Source organism: Saccopteryx bilineata, chromosome 3, assembly GCF_036850765.1.
Source record: "Saccopteryx bilineata isolate mSacBil1 chromosome 3, mSacBil1_pri_phased_curated, whole genome shotgun sequence".
Classification (NCBI taxonomy): Eukaryota; Metazoa; Chordata; class Mammalia; order Chiroptera; family Emballonuridae; genus Saccopteryx; species Saccopteryx bilineata.
Window position 1 is genome coordinate 80,143,055 of NC_089492.1, and position 18,670 is coordinate 80,161,724.

General features: G+C 43.6%; 1 protein-coding gene across 2 annotated transcripts in view; it reads right to left on the reverse strand.

The window, feature by feature from the left end:
- Positions 1-18,670, reverse strand: part of RMDN1 (regulator of microtubule dynamics 1) — a 35,271-nt gene that overhangs the window by 13,084 nt on the left and 3,517 nt on the right. For both annotated transcript variants that reach the window (XM_066266456.1, XM_066266455.1), the window contains exons 2-4: positions 13,079-13,196; positions 3,834-3,930; positions 1,880-2,039 (exon numbers count right to left, since the gene is read on the reverse strand). In XM_066266456.1, coding sequence (XP_066122553.1) covers positions 1,880-2,039; positions 3,834-3,930; positions 13,079-13,196 — 375 coding nt within the window. The remainder of the gene's footprint in view (positions 1-1,879; positions 2,040-3,833; positions 3,931-13,078; positions 13,197-18,670) is intronic.

The window sequence follows — 18,670 nt, forward strand, 5'->3', positions numbered from 1 at the left end:
TCAATATATAAAAATCAGTTGCATTCTAATATACTAGCAATGAATAATCTGAAAATAAAATTAAGAAAACAATTCCAATTACAGTAGCATTAAAATATATGGAAGTAACCTAAGTGTTCATCAACAGGCAACTGGATAAAGTTGTGATACACAAATGGCTCAGTCATAAAAAAATCAAATCTTTTCATCTGTAACAACATGGATGAACCTAGAGGATACTGTGCTGAGTGAAAGAGGTCAGACAGAGAAAGGCACATACCATATGATTTGACTTATATGTTAAATCTAAAAATCAAAATGAAAAAGAAACAGATGCATAGATACAGAGAATAGACTGATGGTTGCCAGATGGGAGGGGTGTTGGGGACTGGGTGAGAAAGTTGAAGGGACTAAGACAGGGGTCCCCAAACTTTTTACACAGGAGGCCAGTTCACTGTCCCTCAGACCATTGGAGGGCTGGACTATAAAAAAAAACTATGAACGAATCCCTATGCACACTGCACATATCTTATTTTGAAGTAAAAAAACAAAATGGGGACAAATACAATATTTAAAACAAAGAACAAGTAAATTTAAATCAACAAACTGACCAGTATTTCAATGGGAACTATGGGCCTGCTTTTGGCTAATGAGATGGTCAATGTCCAGTTCCATGTTTGTCACTACTAGCCGTAACAAGTGATATGACGTGCTTCTGGAGCCCTGACACGTACATCCTGCGTCACTGGAAGTAGTACTGTACATAAGTGACCCGTGCTTTGCGGTGCCACCACATATAGTACTCCTCTCACTGACCACCAATGAAAGAGGTGCCCCTTCCGGAAGTGTGGCAGGGGCTGGATAAATGGCCTCAGGGGGCTGTATGCGGTCTGGGGACCCCTGGACTAAGAAGTCCATTCATCAAATTGGCAGTTAAACAACAGTTGCAGGAATGTAAGTACACAACAGGAAATATAGTCAATAATACTGTGATAACTATGTGAGATGTCAGATGGGTATTAGATTTATCAGGGGGATCACTTTGTAAGGTACATAAATGTTCAACCACTATATTGTACATCTGAAACTAATAGTGAATGTCAACTATAATTGAAAAGTTAAATGTTTTAAAAAAGAATGTTGCCTAACCAGGCAGTGGCGCAGGGGGTAGAGCATTGGACTGCGATGTGGAGGACCCAGGTTCAATACCCCGAGGTCGCCAGCTTGAGCGCGGGCTCATCTGGTTTGAGCAAGGTTCACCGGCTTGAGCCCAAGATCGCTGGCTCGAGCAAGGAGTCACTCAGTGTGCTGTAGCCCCCCCACCCCACGTCAAGGTACATGAGAAATCAATCAATGAACAACTAAGGAACCGCAACAAAGAATTGATGTTTCTCATCTCTCTCCCTTCCTGTCTGTCCGTCCCTCTCTCTGACTCTGTCTCTGCCATAAAAAATAAAAAAAATTGTTAACAAAAAAACACAGAAAAGTAAAAGTACCAGTACCAATAATGCTGTGTTCTCTAACCAGTTAGGAACTCCAGAAACTAGCGGAGTGACGTGAAAAGTTACCTCTGGTCTCACAGAACAGAAATGGAATGTGAGTCTGTGAGAAAACATCTGTCAAGTACTTGTACCATTACTAGGAGTAAAGATATAGGTAATTCATAAAACTACTATCACTTCTGGTTCAAAAATAAGCATTCACAGAAGTAATTTATGAAATGCAGTTATGAAGGTAGAGTTAAGTATTCAAGAATGCAAAGGAAAAAGCTTTTTAAGGAAACGTCATTCCCTCCTTTAAACAGAGTACATTCCCCCTCATGTAAATGAGGGAGGACAGATGAGTGCAGCCAAGTGCAGCCCCCAGTGCGTGGTACCCATCGTTACTTTAGGCACCTCACCTTGTGAACCGCAAAACTTGCTTCATTTTTCTCTAGAGCTCTTTTCGCATACTCTAAGGCCTCGTACACCAAGACCTTCTTCTCCTCTTCTGAGGTTCTGCTGAGCTGAGCCAGGTCCCGTGATGCCCGAGCCAAACGCCACAGTAGCTCTGCATCTTCACTAATGTGAGTGAATACAAAACCACCAGTTTAGCTCTCATTTAAAACTGTCAAAGGTCACATCACTACTGAATACATATGGTCTTTCAGGTCAGTAAGGGTGTAGCAAGCAACACAGTATCAAATACCATTATTTACAATGTTAAAAAGTTATTTCCTTTCACACAACTTTCCTATAATTTCCTACAAATTGTCCAGTATTACACATTAACATTAACACACCATTAATATTAAAATACTACCTTCCTTAGAAAATGTCTTTGTATTTGAGTTCCTGAACACTTGCTCTACAAACTGTGGCATGTAGCTGGAGGCCTGGCCATACCGCGCCTGCAGACAGCAGCCCCCAGACTGCACACACAGCAGGTATGTGAACGCATGTTAACGATGACTGAAGATAATGTCATCTCCAAGTGAATCCTGTGTTTGAATGAGCCATCCATGCCATGAGACAGGGCATGGTCCAAGTAAGGGCACTGGACTCCTTGGAGAACTACCATTTATGTACCATTATTTCCCCATGTATAAGACACACCTTTTCCCAAAAAAATTAGGAGTCTAAAAACTGGGTGCATCTTATACAATGGTTGTAGATTCTTTTACTTGCATTTCTTGCTTTTTTGCACTTGTTTTTGTGCTCATTGTTGAAGTCAGTGATTTGTCATCAGACACAGATGAGGACAAGCTAATGGATGAGAGTTTTGACAGTGATGAGGAGTTGTACGAATTTTATGATGAATAAAACTTGAGTTCAATAACTTAATGTAATACTTTTTTTTTTTCAAATTTCAGGCCCCCAAAATTAAGGTGTGTCCTATACATGGGAGTGTCTTATACATGGGGAAATATGGTATATGTTAAGTGGCATAATTATAAAATAGCCATATCAAAGAGCTAAAAATAGTTTTAAAACTAATCTTAAATTCCTTTTTATTAAATGTCTGCCTTTAAGCCGACTATATTATATACAGGATGGGGCAAAAGCAAGTTTACAGTTGTTTGTATGGACATTAACACAATAATTAACAAATAATACAAGAATAAACTGTTTCACGTACTCATAATTGTAAACCTACTTTTGCCCACCCTGTATTTAAGAAAAAATGGTATTCACATAAAATTTTTAAACTAAAGAAAGCAACAGTATATTTATAACTCGCTGAATATGGAGTCACTGACAGCTTCCTTTCCAGGTGATTACTGAGGTGAGTGTAAAATGCCGACCAGCCACCTCAGGTTGCTAACGGGGCAGTGGAAGGATAGATGCGTCCTGGGCACACTCAGGAGATGAGGCTGAACAATCCCCCACCCACCCCTCCCCCAAAGTGAGTACTGTGCACACTGACATTCTGGGCTAAACGTGCCATCTGTTTTTAAAAAGGAGGTATTTTTAGCTTCTCTAAAAGACTGTGCTTCTAAATCAACACAGAGATACCATGCAGTGGAGGCACACACCATCCTAATTCATTCAGATCTTACACCAATAAGAAATTAATTTAAAATAAATGAGACAATACAACATCAATGACATAAACAGATATTCAGCAACTTATCTTGTATGATCCAAAGCAAAATAACAAATGGACAAAGCATTTCAACATTCTACTAGAAAAAGTAGAACAACTTTTTCTAAATCAATGACATACATGTAGCATTTCTGCATCATTTATTGTAAGAATAGCTACACATGAAACTTTTAAGAAACCATACAAACTTCCAGCCAGCAAACCTCACTCTGCGTTCCAGCCCGAGGATGCTGAAGAAGCCGCACACCCAGCCCGCGCACCTGGCTCACCTGTCCTTGTGCTGGCTCAGCAAGTGATAGAGCTTCTCCGTCTCTCCACTTTCATACAGGTAGTCTGCTTGTTGGAGGATTTCTTCAACTCTAAAGGCTATAAAAGAAAAAACACAATAAAGTAGGTCTTCCCGAGCCAGATGACAGCAATGCTAAGAAACTTTCACAATAAGCAAAGGAAATGAACAGATCCGCAATTCTGACGTATCTAAATGTAAGTGTAGAAATAAGTTTAAAAATTGTAGTAAGTGATAGCCCTGGCCGGTTGGCTCAGTGGTAGAGCATCGGCCTGGCGTGCGGGGGACCCGGGTTCGATTCCTGGCCAGGGCACATAGGAGAGGCGCCCATTTGCTTCTCCACCCCCCCTCCTTCCTCTCTGTCTCTCTCTTCCCCTCCCGCAGCCAAGGCTCCATTGGAGCAAAGATGGCCCGGGCGCTGGGGATGGCTCCTTGGCCTCTGCCCCAGGTGCTAGAGTGGCTCTGGTCGCCACAGAGCGATGCCCCGGAGGGGCAGAGCAACACCCCGGAGGGGCAGAGCATCGCCCCTGGTGGGCGTGCCAGGTGGATCCCAGTCAGGCGCATGCGGAAGTCTGTCTGACTGTCTCTCCCCGTTTCCAGCTTAAGAAAAATACAAAAAAAAAAAAATTGTAGTAAGTGATTTATTTATACTGGAAAATAAAAAATTAGAAAACTTATTCTGGTAGTAAATATATTTTAAAAGTGAGAAAAGAAACTTCCTGTGAGAAGTTAAGGTGTTCTCCCAGTCTTTGCTGCCACCACTGTAAGTACCATTCATGGTAGAAAATAGTGATACAACATCCACTAATAAGTATTGATAATTATTAACTTGCATGGACTGAACCACACAGTTTTAGCAGATTCTCTTTATGACCTAACTGATAAGACATTTTATGGAGAAAAAAAAACCAAATCTGTCATCAAAAACTTAAATGAAATTACACAAGAATCTGAAACTTACTTCACTGACACTATACCCCAACCAACTCATTAACTACTTTACATATTACCCCAAACACATAAACCTATAGACAGTGTAAAGCTCTGAAATCAATCTGTTACTAAAAAAAAATTAAGTCTGAATTTCAGAATATTCCAATTATAAATAAGGAACAGACACTGATTTTTGTCTTTTAAAAGGGTGCTTACTTACTATTCATTCCTAAGAAAGACTTAACATTCTAATGTGTTCAGTTTATCGTGGAATGCTTTAGTTAATCATAGTGTATTTCAAGTTAAAGTTTTTGAAATATTAAAACCTATATCAAGTAGAAAAAAAAAACTCATGCATTTATGACACAATCATGTAAAATATTATTAAGTTAACATATGAATTTAAGAAAAATTAAATGACAATACAAAGTAACCCTAAAGCCCTGGCCAGTTGGCTCAGTGGTAGAGCATTGGCCTGGCGTGTAGGAGTCCCGGGTTCGATTCCCGGCCAGGGCACACAGGAGAGGCGCCCATCTGCTTCTCCACCCCTCCCCCTCTCCTTCCTCTCTGTCTCTCTCTTCCCCTCCCGCAGCCAAGGCTCCATTGGAGCAAAGATTGCCCGGGCGCTGAGGATGGCTCTGTGGCCTCTGCCTCAGGCGCTAGAATGGCTCTGATTGCAGCAGAGCGACACCCCAAGATGGGCAGAGCATCGCCCCCTGGTGGGTATGCCAGGTGGATCCCGGTCGGGTGCATGCGGGAGTCTGACTGACTCCCCGTTTCCAGCTTCGGAAAAATACAAAGTAACCCTAAAGGTTTATTTTTTTCTTCTTCAACCCTACTTCAATCTGGTTAGGTGCTAGATTAATAATATTCACACAGCTGGTTAATTTTCTTAAGTTTGCTTCCAGTTTATTCTAAGTTTTTATCAGTTGCTGATTCTCCAAATCTGTGTTAGGACAACCCAAAAGTTCTTACAAAAACGAGTAAGTAAATAAACAAACAAACAAAAAAAAAGTAGCAGTCTTAGCATTCCTGTCGATATTTGTGGCAGGCAGAACAATGGCCCCAGTTGTGTCCACATCCCAATCCCTGGAACCTGTGAAAATGTGCAGTTCACATGATAAATGGGAGTTAAGTTTATAGACAGAAGTAAAGGTTGCTCACCAGCTAACATCAAAATAGGAAATGATCTTGGATTAGTCAGGTGGGCCCAAGAAAATCACAGGAGTCCTTAGAAGTGGGCGAGGGAGGCAGAAGAAGAAAGTCAGAGGAAGTAGGACAAGGGAAACAGGCCAGAGTGACAGAGGACTGGGGCTATGGACGTGGAGGAAAGGGACTTTCAGACAAGGAATGCGGACAGTCTCCAAGAGCCAAAAACACCAGGAGCTTCTCCCCTCGAGCCTCCAGAAGACACAGCCCTGCCAGTTCCTCACTCTGAACCCACTGGGACCCATTGTGGACTCTGAACTATGAACTGGAAGATAATAGATTTGTGTTAAGTCACTAAGTTTATGGAAACTTGTTCCAGTGGCGACAGAAAGCTTACACGACAGTCAATATACTTGGGCATATCTGAATGTGTACATGGTGTGTGGAACAGTAAAGTCCTGGGTACTTCTACTCACTGACTTTACTCCCCGCCCCGAGGGCCTTAGAGAGAGACTGCTGTCCTTTACATGAGCCAGGACTCTACAGCAATCATCTGTAGCAACAGAAAAATGTAGAAATCTAGTGAGTAATTTAAAATAATTTAATTGTGTCGTGTATATTATTCTTTTATAATTTATTAAATCAATCATCTCCAATTTCTTTATTATTCAGTACAATACTATAAGCAACAGTATCCATGCTTTAAAAAGGTTTTTTTCCTGACTGAACAGAAATTTCTAAAATCACTCAGTGTAACTTGTAAAAAAGATGCACTTACTCTGACACTACAGACTCACACAGGCTCTACGGGGGAGCGTGGAGGCCACTCACATCTCTGCAAATCAGTTGTTTTTTACTTGTTTAATGCTCTGCACTTTTCCTGAAAATATTTAAAAACAAGCTATGTTACTGACTTAAAGAGACCATATTCTATAAAATGTAATAAACTTTTAAAGTAAATTACTTTCAACTTCAGTAATCAACACATATCCCAAGAGGAACTGAGTTATTAGTTCACCTACAACCTGTACAGTGAAATATTAAATTCAGCCTAAAATGAGTATGTACAAAATCATAAATCTTGAATTTTTCAATTTTTTTTTTTAAGTGGGCAAATTAAGAACAGCCAATGATCTGACTGCCGGTATGAATGCAGTTTGTCTTGCTAAGTGCACTCTGAGCCAGGTGAGAGGCACGAGGAGGGTGAATGCTCCCCTATGCAGGTAAAGCAACTCTATTTCAGACGTTTTCCCATAAGGGACTTAGCAGAAAATGAGTGTCTACATTTTCTAAAGACTCTAAGATTTCTTTAGCTCCTGTTGGGTCTAAGCACCAAAAATACCATAAAATTTAAGGCAAAATTTTCACACCAATAATCCCCCAAATTAATTCAATCTGTGAAGGAGCACTGACCCCCCCCCCCCCCCAGCTCTGCATGGTCATCAGGAAAGAGAAAACAAGATAACAGGTTGAAGAGATGATGGAAACGTTTATGAAGGTCATTCAGGCTGAGCCACTTATGCATTTAGAAGTGAATTTTCACTCACACACTCGCACTCAGTACTATGAATTTGTCAGCATATCGCTAGGGGCTTTAAATTTTGTCTATCTTAAGGAAATAGAAAACTTTCTACTGTGGTACTTCAGTTACCACTGATGAGCAGGTATTTGGCACAATCTTGTGGCAAACAGAGACATTCCATTAAAAAATGAGTCCCCAAATCCCATCCAACTGGAATGTCAAAAACTCATATGCCCTTAATTTCTAAAAATGCCTCACTTCAGAATATAACTTGCCCTGGCCAGTTGGCTCAGCAGTAGAGCGTCGGCCTAGCATGCGGAGGACCCGGGTTTGATTCCAGGCCAGGGCACACAGGAGAAGCGCCCATTTGCTTCTCCACCCCTCTGCCGCGCTTTCCTCTCTGTCTCTCTCTTCCCCTCCCGCAGCCAAGGCTCCATTGGAGCAAAGATGGCCCGGGCGCTGGGGATGGCTCTGTGGCCTCTGCCTCAGGCGCTAGAGTGGCTCTGGTCGCAACATGGCGACGCCCAGGATGGGCAGAGCATCGCCCCCTGGGGGGCAGAGGGGCAGAGGGGCAGAGCACCCCCTGGTGGGCGTGCCGGGTGGATCTCTGTCGGGCGCATGCGGGAGTCTGTCTGACTGTCTCTCCCTGTTTCCAGCTTCAGAAAAATGAAAAAAAAAAAAAAAGAATATAACTTAATCCCAGTATAAATGAAAATAAAATCTTTAATAGGTTTCAAAATGAACATGAAGCAGACCTAAAGAGAATTAAGCAGAAGTTCTGATGAATGGAATTACCTGAAGACCAATTTCAAGAAAAATGGAAAATGAGAACCACAGCACAACAAAGGAGGGAGAAGACAAAGGAAAGCTGGCGACCAATGAAGTCATGTTTTCATAGGAACACGGATCATTTTCTAAGCTGTAATAAACATGGCTTCTATATTTTATCAATAACTGATTTTTTCCCAAGGGCTACAGCCTCATCTGATAAACAATTTAAATAAACATGTCAATCAACTAATTATAAGATTGAGGTGTTTTTTTTAAAGAAAATCACATCCATATTCTGCTCTCTGCATTAACTTTTCAAGAGCTCAAAATATGAGTAAATATAGAAAAAAAATTCTAAATCATAAGGCAGGTTTCATTAAAATAACATAAAAACAATGAATAGTTTTCAAATAAGTTATGCCTTGGAATAGTAAAATGTTCTTTATTTTCAAGGTTTTATTTAGTGCTAGGATTGGACTAACACTTAAGAGTTATTTCTATATGTGTGTAATTTTAGTTTTACATTGTAGAGAAAGTTGTGAGTTCCTCTGTATAGCATATAAATGACACATGGGATAAGCCAGCCAATGAAATTAGCACTGGATAAAAAAGATTCTGTAACACAGTACACATAGACATCATGCACACTGTGGGCCAAATGACAACTGCATACACATGGAAAGCAAGTACTTTTACAGTAGAAGTACCAGAAACCCCTTTGGGGCAGTCACCTGGAATTGTGACGAGTCAACCCAGCACCTGGATGCTAAGCAGAAGAGCTGCAGAGCTCAGTCGTTCTGCCATTGCCTCTCCCGACTTTTATGAAGTCAAACGTTTGATATATAATTATGTAACTGCCTGACCAGGCGGTGGCACAGTGGATAGAGCGTCAGACTGGAATGCGGGGGACCCAGGTTCGAGACCAGAGGTCGCCAGCTTGAGCGCGGGCTCATCTAGTTTGAGCAGACTTCACCAGCTTGGACCCAAGGTCGCTGGATCGAGCAAGGGGTTACTCGATCTGCTGTAGCCCCACGGTCAAGGCACATAGGAGAAAGCAATCATTGAACAACTAAGGTGTCACAATGAAAAACTAATGATTGATGCTTCTCATTTCTCTCCGTTCCTGTCTGTCTGTCCCTATCTATCCCTCTCTCTGACTCTCTCTGTCTCTGTAAATAAAAATAAATAAATAATATATTTTATATATAGATATAAAATTCTGTAACTACCATCTCTTCAATTAACTTCAGAATGGCAGCTTTAATTAGTTTAGACTCACTGGCAGGGGTCCCCAAACTTTTTACACAAGGGGCCAGTTCACTATCCCTCAGACTGTTGGAGGGCCGCCACATACAGTGCTCCTCTCACTGACCACCAATGAAAGAGGTGCCCCTTCCAGAGGTGCGGCGGGGGCCACATGCAGCCCTTGGGCCATAGTTTAAAGCCTAAGGTCCTTCTGAACTTGCCAAAATTTTTCTGTGCTCTTTTTCAAACGAGCCTCCTCATCAGGGTCAGTGTCATCTTTATGAGGGTCGCAGTGTCATGCTCTCCCAGGATAGTTATTCCCAGAAGCCCCTACTCACGGTGGAGATGTCCTGCGCTCTCCTAAGATTCTTCAAAATGCCTCCCTTAGGTCAGCTAGAGAGGGGCTAAGAGCCCAGTGAGGGAACCCTTTCATTTCCACCACCCCTAGCCTATGTGGACATCTCCCCCCCTGCTTTTTTGTAAACAAGTACAGGTCTTTTGCTTCTCTGCACAGGGTACTGTGTCCCCGTGCCCTTCAGTAGACATCAAGCCTCTACCCAAATGAAATGAACACAGATTACACCACTTCCACTGACATGTTTTTTGGGAATACACTCCAAGCTACAGATGCGCAGACTCCAGAGGACTAGAAACGACAATCAGTGTGCAGCAAGGATGACACTAGGTGACACTGGGAATCATTAATATAAAGATGGACATATTTTGCCTGACTACATCAAGGTGTGTTTCTCCTGCCCTGGGGCGTGAGCCTGCTGATCACTAGGTGGGAATCTGCAGTGACGAGGTCGCCTCTGCAGAAGACCCACCAGGGCACCCTGCTCTCTGCCTTCACCAACACCACAAAGGCTGTCTGTCACTCAAGCTCTCACAAGGTGCTGATGGCACAGGCCTGGTTCCTGCAATGGAGGTCTCACTGCAAGGAGGGGTCTCCTCAGAAGGGAAACGCTGCCTAAGCTCACCCCTGACAGTTGCCATTTGAACAGGCATTGCCTGCAGGAACAGGGAGCCATGCAGGCAGGCACCTCCAGCTGGTCTGCAGGAGCCCTGAGACCAGCTTCCTGTGCTCACTCAAAAGCAGATGGCTCGCGACCCCTCCACCCACCCTGCAGATGTGCAGAGCCACACCCAGCTCAGGCAGGCCTCACTAGGCCCCAGCACCTTAAAAAGTTATGTGAATGGTCCTGACTATGCAGCAATTTTATGTCAGTGTAATGCCGATGGCTGAGGCCAGGCAGGTTCACACTGGATTTGGGAAGATGGTAGAAAAACGGTGGAGCTGGAAAGGGTTGGGCCATTCTGTTTAATAGTCTCACAATGTTGGAGAAGCACACAGGCAGGGGAAACTGCCTCTCAGGCAAACAAACAGCAAAATGGCCCCTCACAGTGGCCAGCAGGCAATCCGCACATCCGCAATACCCCCGAGCGCAAGCACCGACTGCCTTATAAAGGCCATACACACGTGCCTCTGCCAGGTGCTTACGCACTAATCAAGCAAAGGGCTTGCAGCTGGTAAGCCAGAGAACAAGCCTAGCTCAGCTGCCCCACTGTCATTAAGACACTTCTGAAAAAAGGACCAGGGCCACAGGCTAACAGTAAGCTGGGCTCTGCCTTTCAAAGTACTGTTGTCTGCTGCTTGGGAGCACCAGCACGCCGCACTCACTCCTGCAATGCGGGGCACTGACGCAGACGACCAGGAGAGGGAAGAGTTCTGATCTCTGCTCTGACACTCTGACTTTGAGAAAATTTAACTTGGTGAGTGTCTATTCACAAATTAGTATTATAGTGGAACAAATGCATGTGCATATATGTGCACACAAACACACACACACAAACCTTAAAAGTGCAACCACTGAGCACACCTCTCAAGGTAAGTTTCTAAAATATTAATATTATAATGTGATAATACACTTGTCGTACACTTTACAAGGTTGCTATGAATACTAAAGCCGCGGTGAAACACCCAGGGAGCTTTAAAGAGTTGAGTTGTTTTATTTGCCAAAACGCCATTGAGCCAATGACAAAGCCAAGACCTCTATTCTATTCTTCATAAAAATGACACATTATAAAAAAAGAAATTAAAAACACACAACAGTTCTCAATTATCTGCTTTTTTAAATAGTCACAGATAAATAATCGGTCACTAGTAATTTTTAGCCAACATTCTAAAATTCTTCATCTACCAGAACTTTAATAAGAACACCTACTCAAAATCAAACCTCTGCTACTTTTCCAATCTCTTTCTTATGAGAGAGGCAGGGAGAGAGACAGGAGCATCGAGCCACTCCTATGTGTGCCTTGACTGGGAAATAGGACCTGTAACCTCCCCAATCTCCTTGATGATTAAAAAGTGGGGAGTGTGAAAAAAGGCTTAAGCCATAAATTAAAGGACTTTTCTAATATGCTGAAATTCTGGCTCTGTCTGCAGCTTAACTAAATTTAATTTTTTAACTATGGCAACTCTTAATGCATACCTATTTGTCTATAATTCCAAATAAGAAATTTGATGTTATTTTTCTACTTTCCAACCACTTATTAGATATTTAGTATCAAGTTGCATTGTTTATAAACATTTCAATCTCAAAGTAATTGGACTTTTTTAACTGTATCAAGAAGAGGGTAACACCTGAGCAATAAGGAAACAAGACTCATTTTATCATTCATTATAAAGCAGGGATTGACAAACTCTCTATACAGATCCAGAGAGTAAGTACTTAAGGGTCTGTGGGCCAGATAGGTCTCTGGGATATTCCTTTTCCCTCCACAGGCCCTCAAACCTTTAAAAAAAAATGTATCAAATATTCTTAGCCCAAGCATCCCATAAAATTACATTGTATTGAGTGTTTCTCACTGAAGGAGCTGTAGTTATTAGAATATACCATATTTCCCCATGTATAAGACGTAAAAATTTGGGGCTCTGGCCAGTTGGCTCAGTGGTAGGGTAGAGTGTCAGCCTGGCGTGTGGAAATCCCGGGTTCGATTCTGGGTCAGGGACCACAGGAGAAGCACCTATCTGCTTCTCCACCCTTCCCCCTCTTTACTTTCTCTCTCTCCCCCTCCTGCAGCCAAGGTTCCATTGGAGCAAAGTTAGCCCAGGTGCTGAGGATGGCTCCATGGCCTCCGCCTCAGGCACTAGAATGGCTCTGGCCACAATGGAGCAACACTCCAGATGGGCAGAGCATCGGCCCCTGGTGGATCCCAGTCGGGTGCATGTGGGAGTCTGTCTGACTGCCTCTGCACTTCTAACTTTGGAAAAATACAAAAAATATATAAATTTAGGGTCTAAAAACTGGGTGCATCTTATACAGTGGTTGTAGTTTTTTTTACTTGCATTTCCCACTTTTTCATGCAGAGGAGGAGTTTATGAAGTTTATAAATAAAACTTGAGTTCAATAACTTTATTTAATAATACTTTTTTTTTTCAAATTTCGGGCCCCAAAATTAGGGTGCAGCTTATTCATGGGAAAATATAGTACATCAGACTGACAAGTAGAGGAAAGCAGACAATAATCTCACCTATAAAAATGTTAGTTTCAACATCTATTCAAAAATAATCATAAATTACTGTTCTAGATGTTTAGCTGACTCACCTTTTGCTGTGGCATGAACTATAGCAGCTGAAGAAAGGAGATGGTAAGTTTCAAAACCCAAATAAGACAAGGCTGAGAAGATAAGGCTTCTTTTGCAAATCCCTGGGTTTCCCATCACCTGTAAAAACAATTATGGTCAGAGGCCATCAAACAGAAAATTTGAAGCAACTGCTACAACCAAGCAAAAATTACATTTTTTCTTCCACCCCCAAAGCTTCAATCCTAAGAATACTAGAAACTTAAAATTAACCTCATCATTTCTCCAATAAAACTATTTCACATTACTTTGTAGGAAGAGCATATCCTGTTAAGATCTATAAAAATAGCTAAGGGTGGCAGCTTATCTAAAAATCAGTCATGTTGATAACTGCTGGGCCGAGGAGGCATGGATATTATAATTGTTTGAAATAAAATAAGACACCACCAAATGTCTTAAGATTGCACAAGAAAAATATTAAATATAGTAATTACTACCCATAAAAAAGTATACATGGTTTTAAGTAAAGATATTTTCAAAAATGATTTACAAACCATTTTCAGTAAACAACGAACAAAATAAAGAGTAATACAAACAGACTTAGAAATTCCTTTTCACAACTACAGCCAGACCCTCAAGACCAACAGGGGAGAAGGCACATGTGGGTCTCACCTTCCCATGACAGCGTAATTTCCCTTTCTCTTTCTGCTGCTTCAGTTCCATCAGTATAAAAACAAGCGGTACCATCTTTGGAATCTGTGATCTTTCCCAAAGCAAAGAGCAAACAGCTTCCTGCTGACTTCACATCTCCCTTCAGTCTCACTTCCGACTTTTTTCAGCAAAATTCTTTAAAAAAAAAAAAGTTTTCTGTACTCTTAAGATCTCCACTTCCTCCTCCCACTCTTTCTCAAGCTCACAGGAACTACACTCACTGGTAGCCCTACTCTCCTGTGGGTGTCTGGCTAGTTCAAGGGCTCTACCTCCTGTGGCCATTCTCAATTCTCATCTCACTTGACCCATCAACAGCATGACAGCAGATCACTCCATCCTCTTTTTTCTTAAATCACAAATGGATGTTAGATTTTTTTAAAGTCACTTTAATAAGATCCAAGACACACAATAAACAGCACATGTATAACACGCAACATGTAAGACACTGCACAAACCTTTAAACCCATCCCCATTGGCACAGTCACGATGATGAGTTCCTGCCTCTCTGTAACCTATCCAGCCCCTTCCCTCAGCACCTGTTGTTCTCACTCTTGACACACTCTTCTCAGGGCTTCTGAAATACTAGTCTCCTGAATTTCCTCCTGATTGAACACTTACTTCCTTGGCTCTTTTGTTGGTTCCTCATCTCCAATACCTCCCTGCTCAGGTGTATCCTGCTTAGCCCCAGACCTGCTTTTCTCCTATTTGATTTGTAGTATTCTGGTAATCGCACTTTGTTTCATCACTTTAAATGCCTGCAGCATGCCAAAAACCTGCACGTGTGATCCAAGCCAGGTTGTCTCCCCTAAACTTCAGAATCCCAAATGCAGCTGCCTAACCAACACCTTTCTCCAACACTTTCTCCATGTGGTAGTAAAACAAGTCCCTCGAAATCATCCAAGACAGCCATTGTTTCTGTAGGTTAACAAAAACACAACTGAGTGACTCTCCAGTCTCCTTTAACTCACACCTGATCCACATTTAATGTCTAATGATTATCCAGAGTAGGAATGAGGAATCCTGCCTACTGTAGCTTGTGAGTGCTTTATTTATATTCTTGAGTATTTGGTACATTGCACAAAGCTGGATTCAAGACAAATCAACAAGGCAGCAAAACAAAACTTGATGTAGTCTCATATTTTTTTTCTTTTTGTATTTTTCTGAAGTTGGAAACGGGGGGGGGGGGGAGGCAGTCAGACTCCTGCATGCGCCTGACTGGGATCCACCTGGCATGCCCACCAGGGGGCGATGCTCTGCCCATCTGGGGCATTGCTCTGTTGCAACCAGAGCCATTCTAGCGCCTGAGGCAGAGGCCATGGAGCCATCCTCAGCGCCCAGGCCAACTTTGCTCCAATGGAGCCTCGGCTGCGGGAGGGGAAGAGAGAGACAGAGAGGAAGGAGAGGGGGAGGGGTGGAGAAGCAGATGGGCGCTTCTCCTGTGTGCCCTGGCCGGGAATCAAACCCCCAGGACTCCTGCACACCAGGCCAACGCTCTACCACTGAGCCAACTGGCCAGGGTCGTAGTCTCATATTTAACATTGATTTTTCTTAGTTTATCTGTATTTAACAAAGAGAAGCAAGGTGGGGTGTGACAGTGGGTATAGGTGTGTGTATGTGCACACTTGCGGTGATGGTGGTACTCAGAAAAAGAGGAAAAAGACTAAGCTTTCATCAGTGAGTCCCTTAGTTTACCTGCTCTGGCAGACAGATCACATAGGAGAAAGGCTGCACAGACTTGAGGAAACTACTCATTAGGGCAGGGGTCCCCAAACTTTTTACACAGGGGCCAGTTCACTGTCCCTCAGACCGTTGGAGGGCCGGACTATAAAAAAACTATGAACAAATCCCTATGCACACTGCACATATTTTAGTATTTTTTTTTTTTGTATTTTTCTGAAGCTGGAAACGGGGATAGACAGACAGACTCCCACATGCGCCCTACTGGGATCCACCCGGCATGCCCACCAGGGGGCGACGCTCTGCCCCTCCGGGGCGTCGCTCTGTCGCCTGGGGCAGAGGCCAAGGAGCCATCCCCAGCGCCCGGGCCATCTTTGCTCCAATGGAGCCTCGCTGAGGGAGGGGAAAAGAGAGACAGAGAGGAAGGAGAGGGGGAGGGGTGGAGAAGCAGATGGGCGCTTCTCCTGTGTGCCCTGGCCGGGAATCGAACCCGGGACTTCTGCACGCCAGGCCGATGCTCTGCCACTGAGCCAACCGGCCAGGGCCTGCACATATCTTATTTTAAAGTAAAAAAACAAAACGGAACAAATACAATATTTAAAATAAAGAACAAGTAAATTTAAATCAACAAACTGACCAGTATTTCAATGGGAACTATGGGCCTGCTTTTGGCTAATGAGATGGTCAATGTGCTCCTCTCACTGACCACCAATGAAAGAGGTGCTCCTTCCGGAAGTGCAGTGGGGGCCAGATAAATGGCCTCAGGGGCCGCATGCAGCCCGTGGGCTGTAGTTTGGAGACCCCTGCATTAGGGGATGGACTCTCTTTGCTGACATGCTAAATAAACCGTATCCTGGCTTTCTTGGAGAAATGAACTGCTGGGCAGCTGACATCTACAGGTCTTATTGTAAATTAATGAACGGTTTGCAGTTGGACTTTACCTGTTTGGTTAATGTGAAGCAGCTCTCTGCTCCTCTCTGGGGAAGTAGATAAAATTATGTTTCTGGAACTAAAAGAATCAGGGCTCAGGGACACTTCAAAATGCTAACATCTTGTGTGACTGAGATAGCTGAAATGTGCCACTTCCCCTCATATATATAGTACAATGCCTTTCAAATAATATATTGCCCCAAAAGTTTGTTGAACAGAAAAAAGAAGCTATCTATCTCTTCAGCATGTCTTTTCCTTAATGTTATACTAACTTCAAGCTACAAAGACTTCAAAACTACAAACTCATCACTACATAAATAGGAAGGTGTCTCCCACCATCTCTTAGTTTCCTAACTTCCTACCAGTTCCTCCTTTTAAATGCTGGAATTCCTCCATGGTCGGGACCAGGCCTTCTCCTGGTCTTACTATTAACATAGTATTACCTACAACTACATGCTGAAGTCTCCTGAACCTGTATCTCCTTCAGCCCAGGCCTCATAAGGTAAACACCAGATCTCTCCAATATGTCTATGTCACCTTGTCCAGCTCATTGCATTCACCTTAAATATCCTGAAACATACATCTGAGCCCCCAGATCACCTTCTACAGTCAATCCCAGGAAACAGGACCACCACCCATACAGTCCTCTAGCCAGAAACCTGAGCCACTTCCTTGGCCCTTCCCTCTAACCCTCAAACCAAACCCATCTTTTGAGTCCACATCGTTCACCTCCATAACAGCCTCCAATTACACCCACTGGTTTTCAGTTCCATGGCCACCACCATAGTCCACACCACCACACTGCTCACCTGTCTACAGCAATGATCTCACGTGGGTCTCCAGCATCCACCAGCCCCTATCCACTCTTGACACTACAGTGGTTTTCAATGCAAATCCGATCAAAAAAAGTCTGTTTAAAACTCTTTCATGGTTTCCTATAACCTTTAGAATAAAACTGGTTTATGCTTTCAGAACATGGTGGTGGTCAGTGATCTCCAGTGGCACCAACAGGTTCCTATTCCAGAGGGTGATGGAGGAGGACCCTGACACAACTCTTGCACAGACACACCACATCTAGACTACAACAATCTCCTCTGACAGAACCCAAAACCCAGTGGAGTGACTCCACTGTTCACACAGCACCCACCCACAATCAGAGGATGTTTTTCCCCAAGGAGCAAAGGGTATGAATCCCACACTGGACACCTGTGTTAGGCTTGTTCACTGGTTTACCGATTGCCTTGGTACGTGAGCGCATGGCAGTAACATCTGTGTATGGCCTATGTGAGGCTATGGGTCCTTGTACTCAGGGAGAGGAGACTGTAGATGGCAGATTGCATGCCCACCACTGTGGTCATTTTGCTGTTTGTTTGCCTGAGAGGTGGTTTCCTCTGCCTGTGTGCTCGTCTGCCATTGTGAGACTTTATTAAATGGAATGGCCCAACACTTTCCTGCTTCAGTTTTTCTAATGTCTGCCTGGTAAAAATCCAATGTGGACCTGCCTAGCCTTGGCTACCAGCATCACATCTGGCACAGTGGGCAAGATTCGGAGCAGATTGGTATGGAGCAACTGAAACCCTTGAGGGGTGGAATAGAGGAGTGGCTATTCCCAGTGGCTCAGCCGTTGGGGACCGTTGGCTGGGTGTCTTTTATAATCCTGTGAGAAGAAACCAAGAACTCTTGTGTGAGAAGCTGAGCAAGGTCAAGGGCTCTGGGATGAGCTGCAGATCGAGTGTCAATGACATAGTGGGAACTGGAGTGAGTGCTGGAGCTGGCTGACCGGGTTTGAGAGCTGCAGTGTGAGATGCAGACTAAGCACCCAAGTGCCAATGGTGGATGGAACTGGAGCGGTCTCTGCAGAAGGAATTGTGGGTTCGTGAGTTGCCGTTTGCCCTGGAAGCTGAACGTTGGCAGCAATAACTGGAGAGACAACTAAGGGTTCAGGAGCTCAAGAGTCAGCTTCAGGCCAAAAGCCAGCAGCCATAGAAGCCAAAGCGGGTGGGGAACACGTAGCTGCATCCATGCGGGCGGAGTGGCTCTGAGTCGGTGGGAGCAGGCGTTTCCAACTCTTCTGAGGGGTAAGTTCAAGCTGCAACTGCCCTCTGTACACTTGGAGCCTGGCCAGTGGTCACCAAGAGGGTAAAGATCCACCAAGAGAGTCTTAGGGACAGGCACAACCCCCTCCCCAGGTAGTGGAACTCTCTCTGGTCTAGCTCTACACCCAGGCAGAGGTGATGGTGTTGGGGGTGAAATTCAGGCAGAAACCCAGAGCCTCTGGCAGCCTGCTTGGTGCAGCT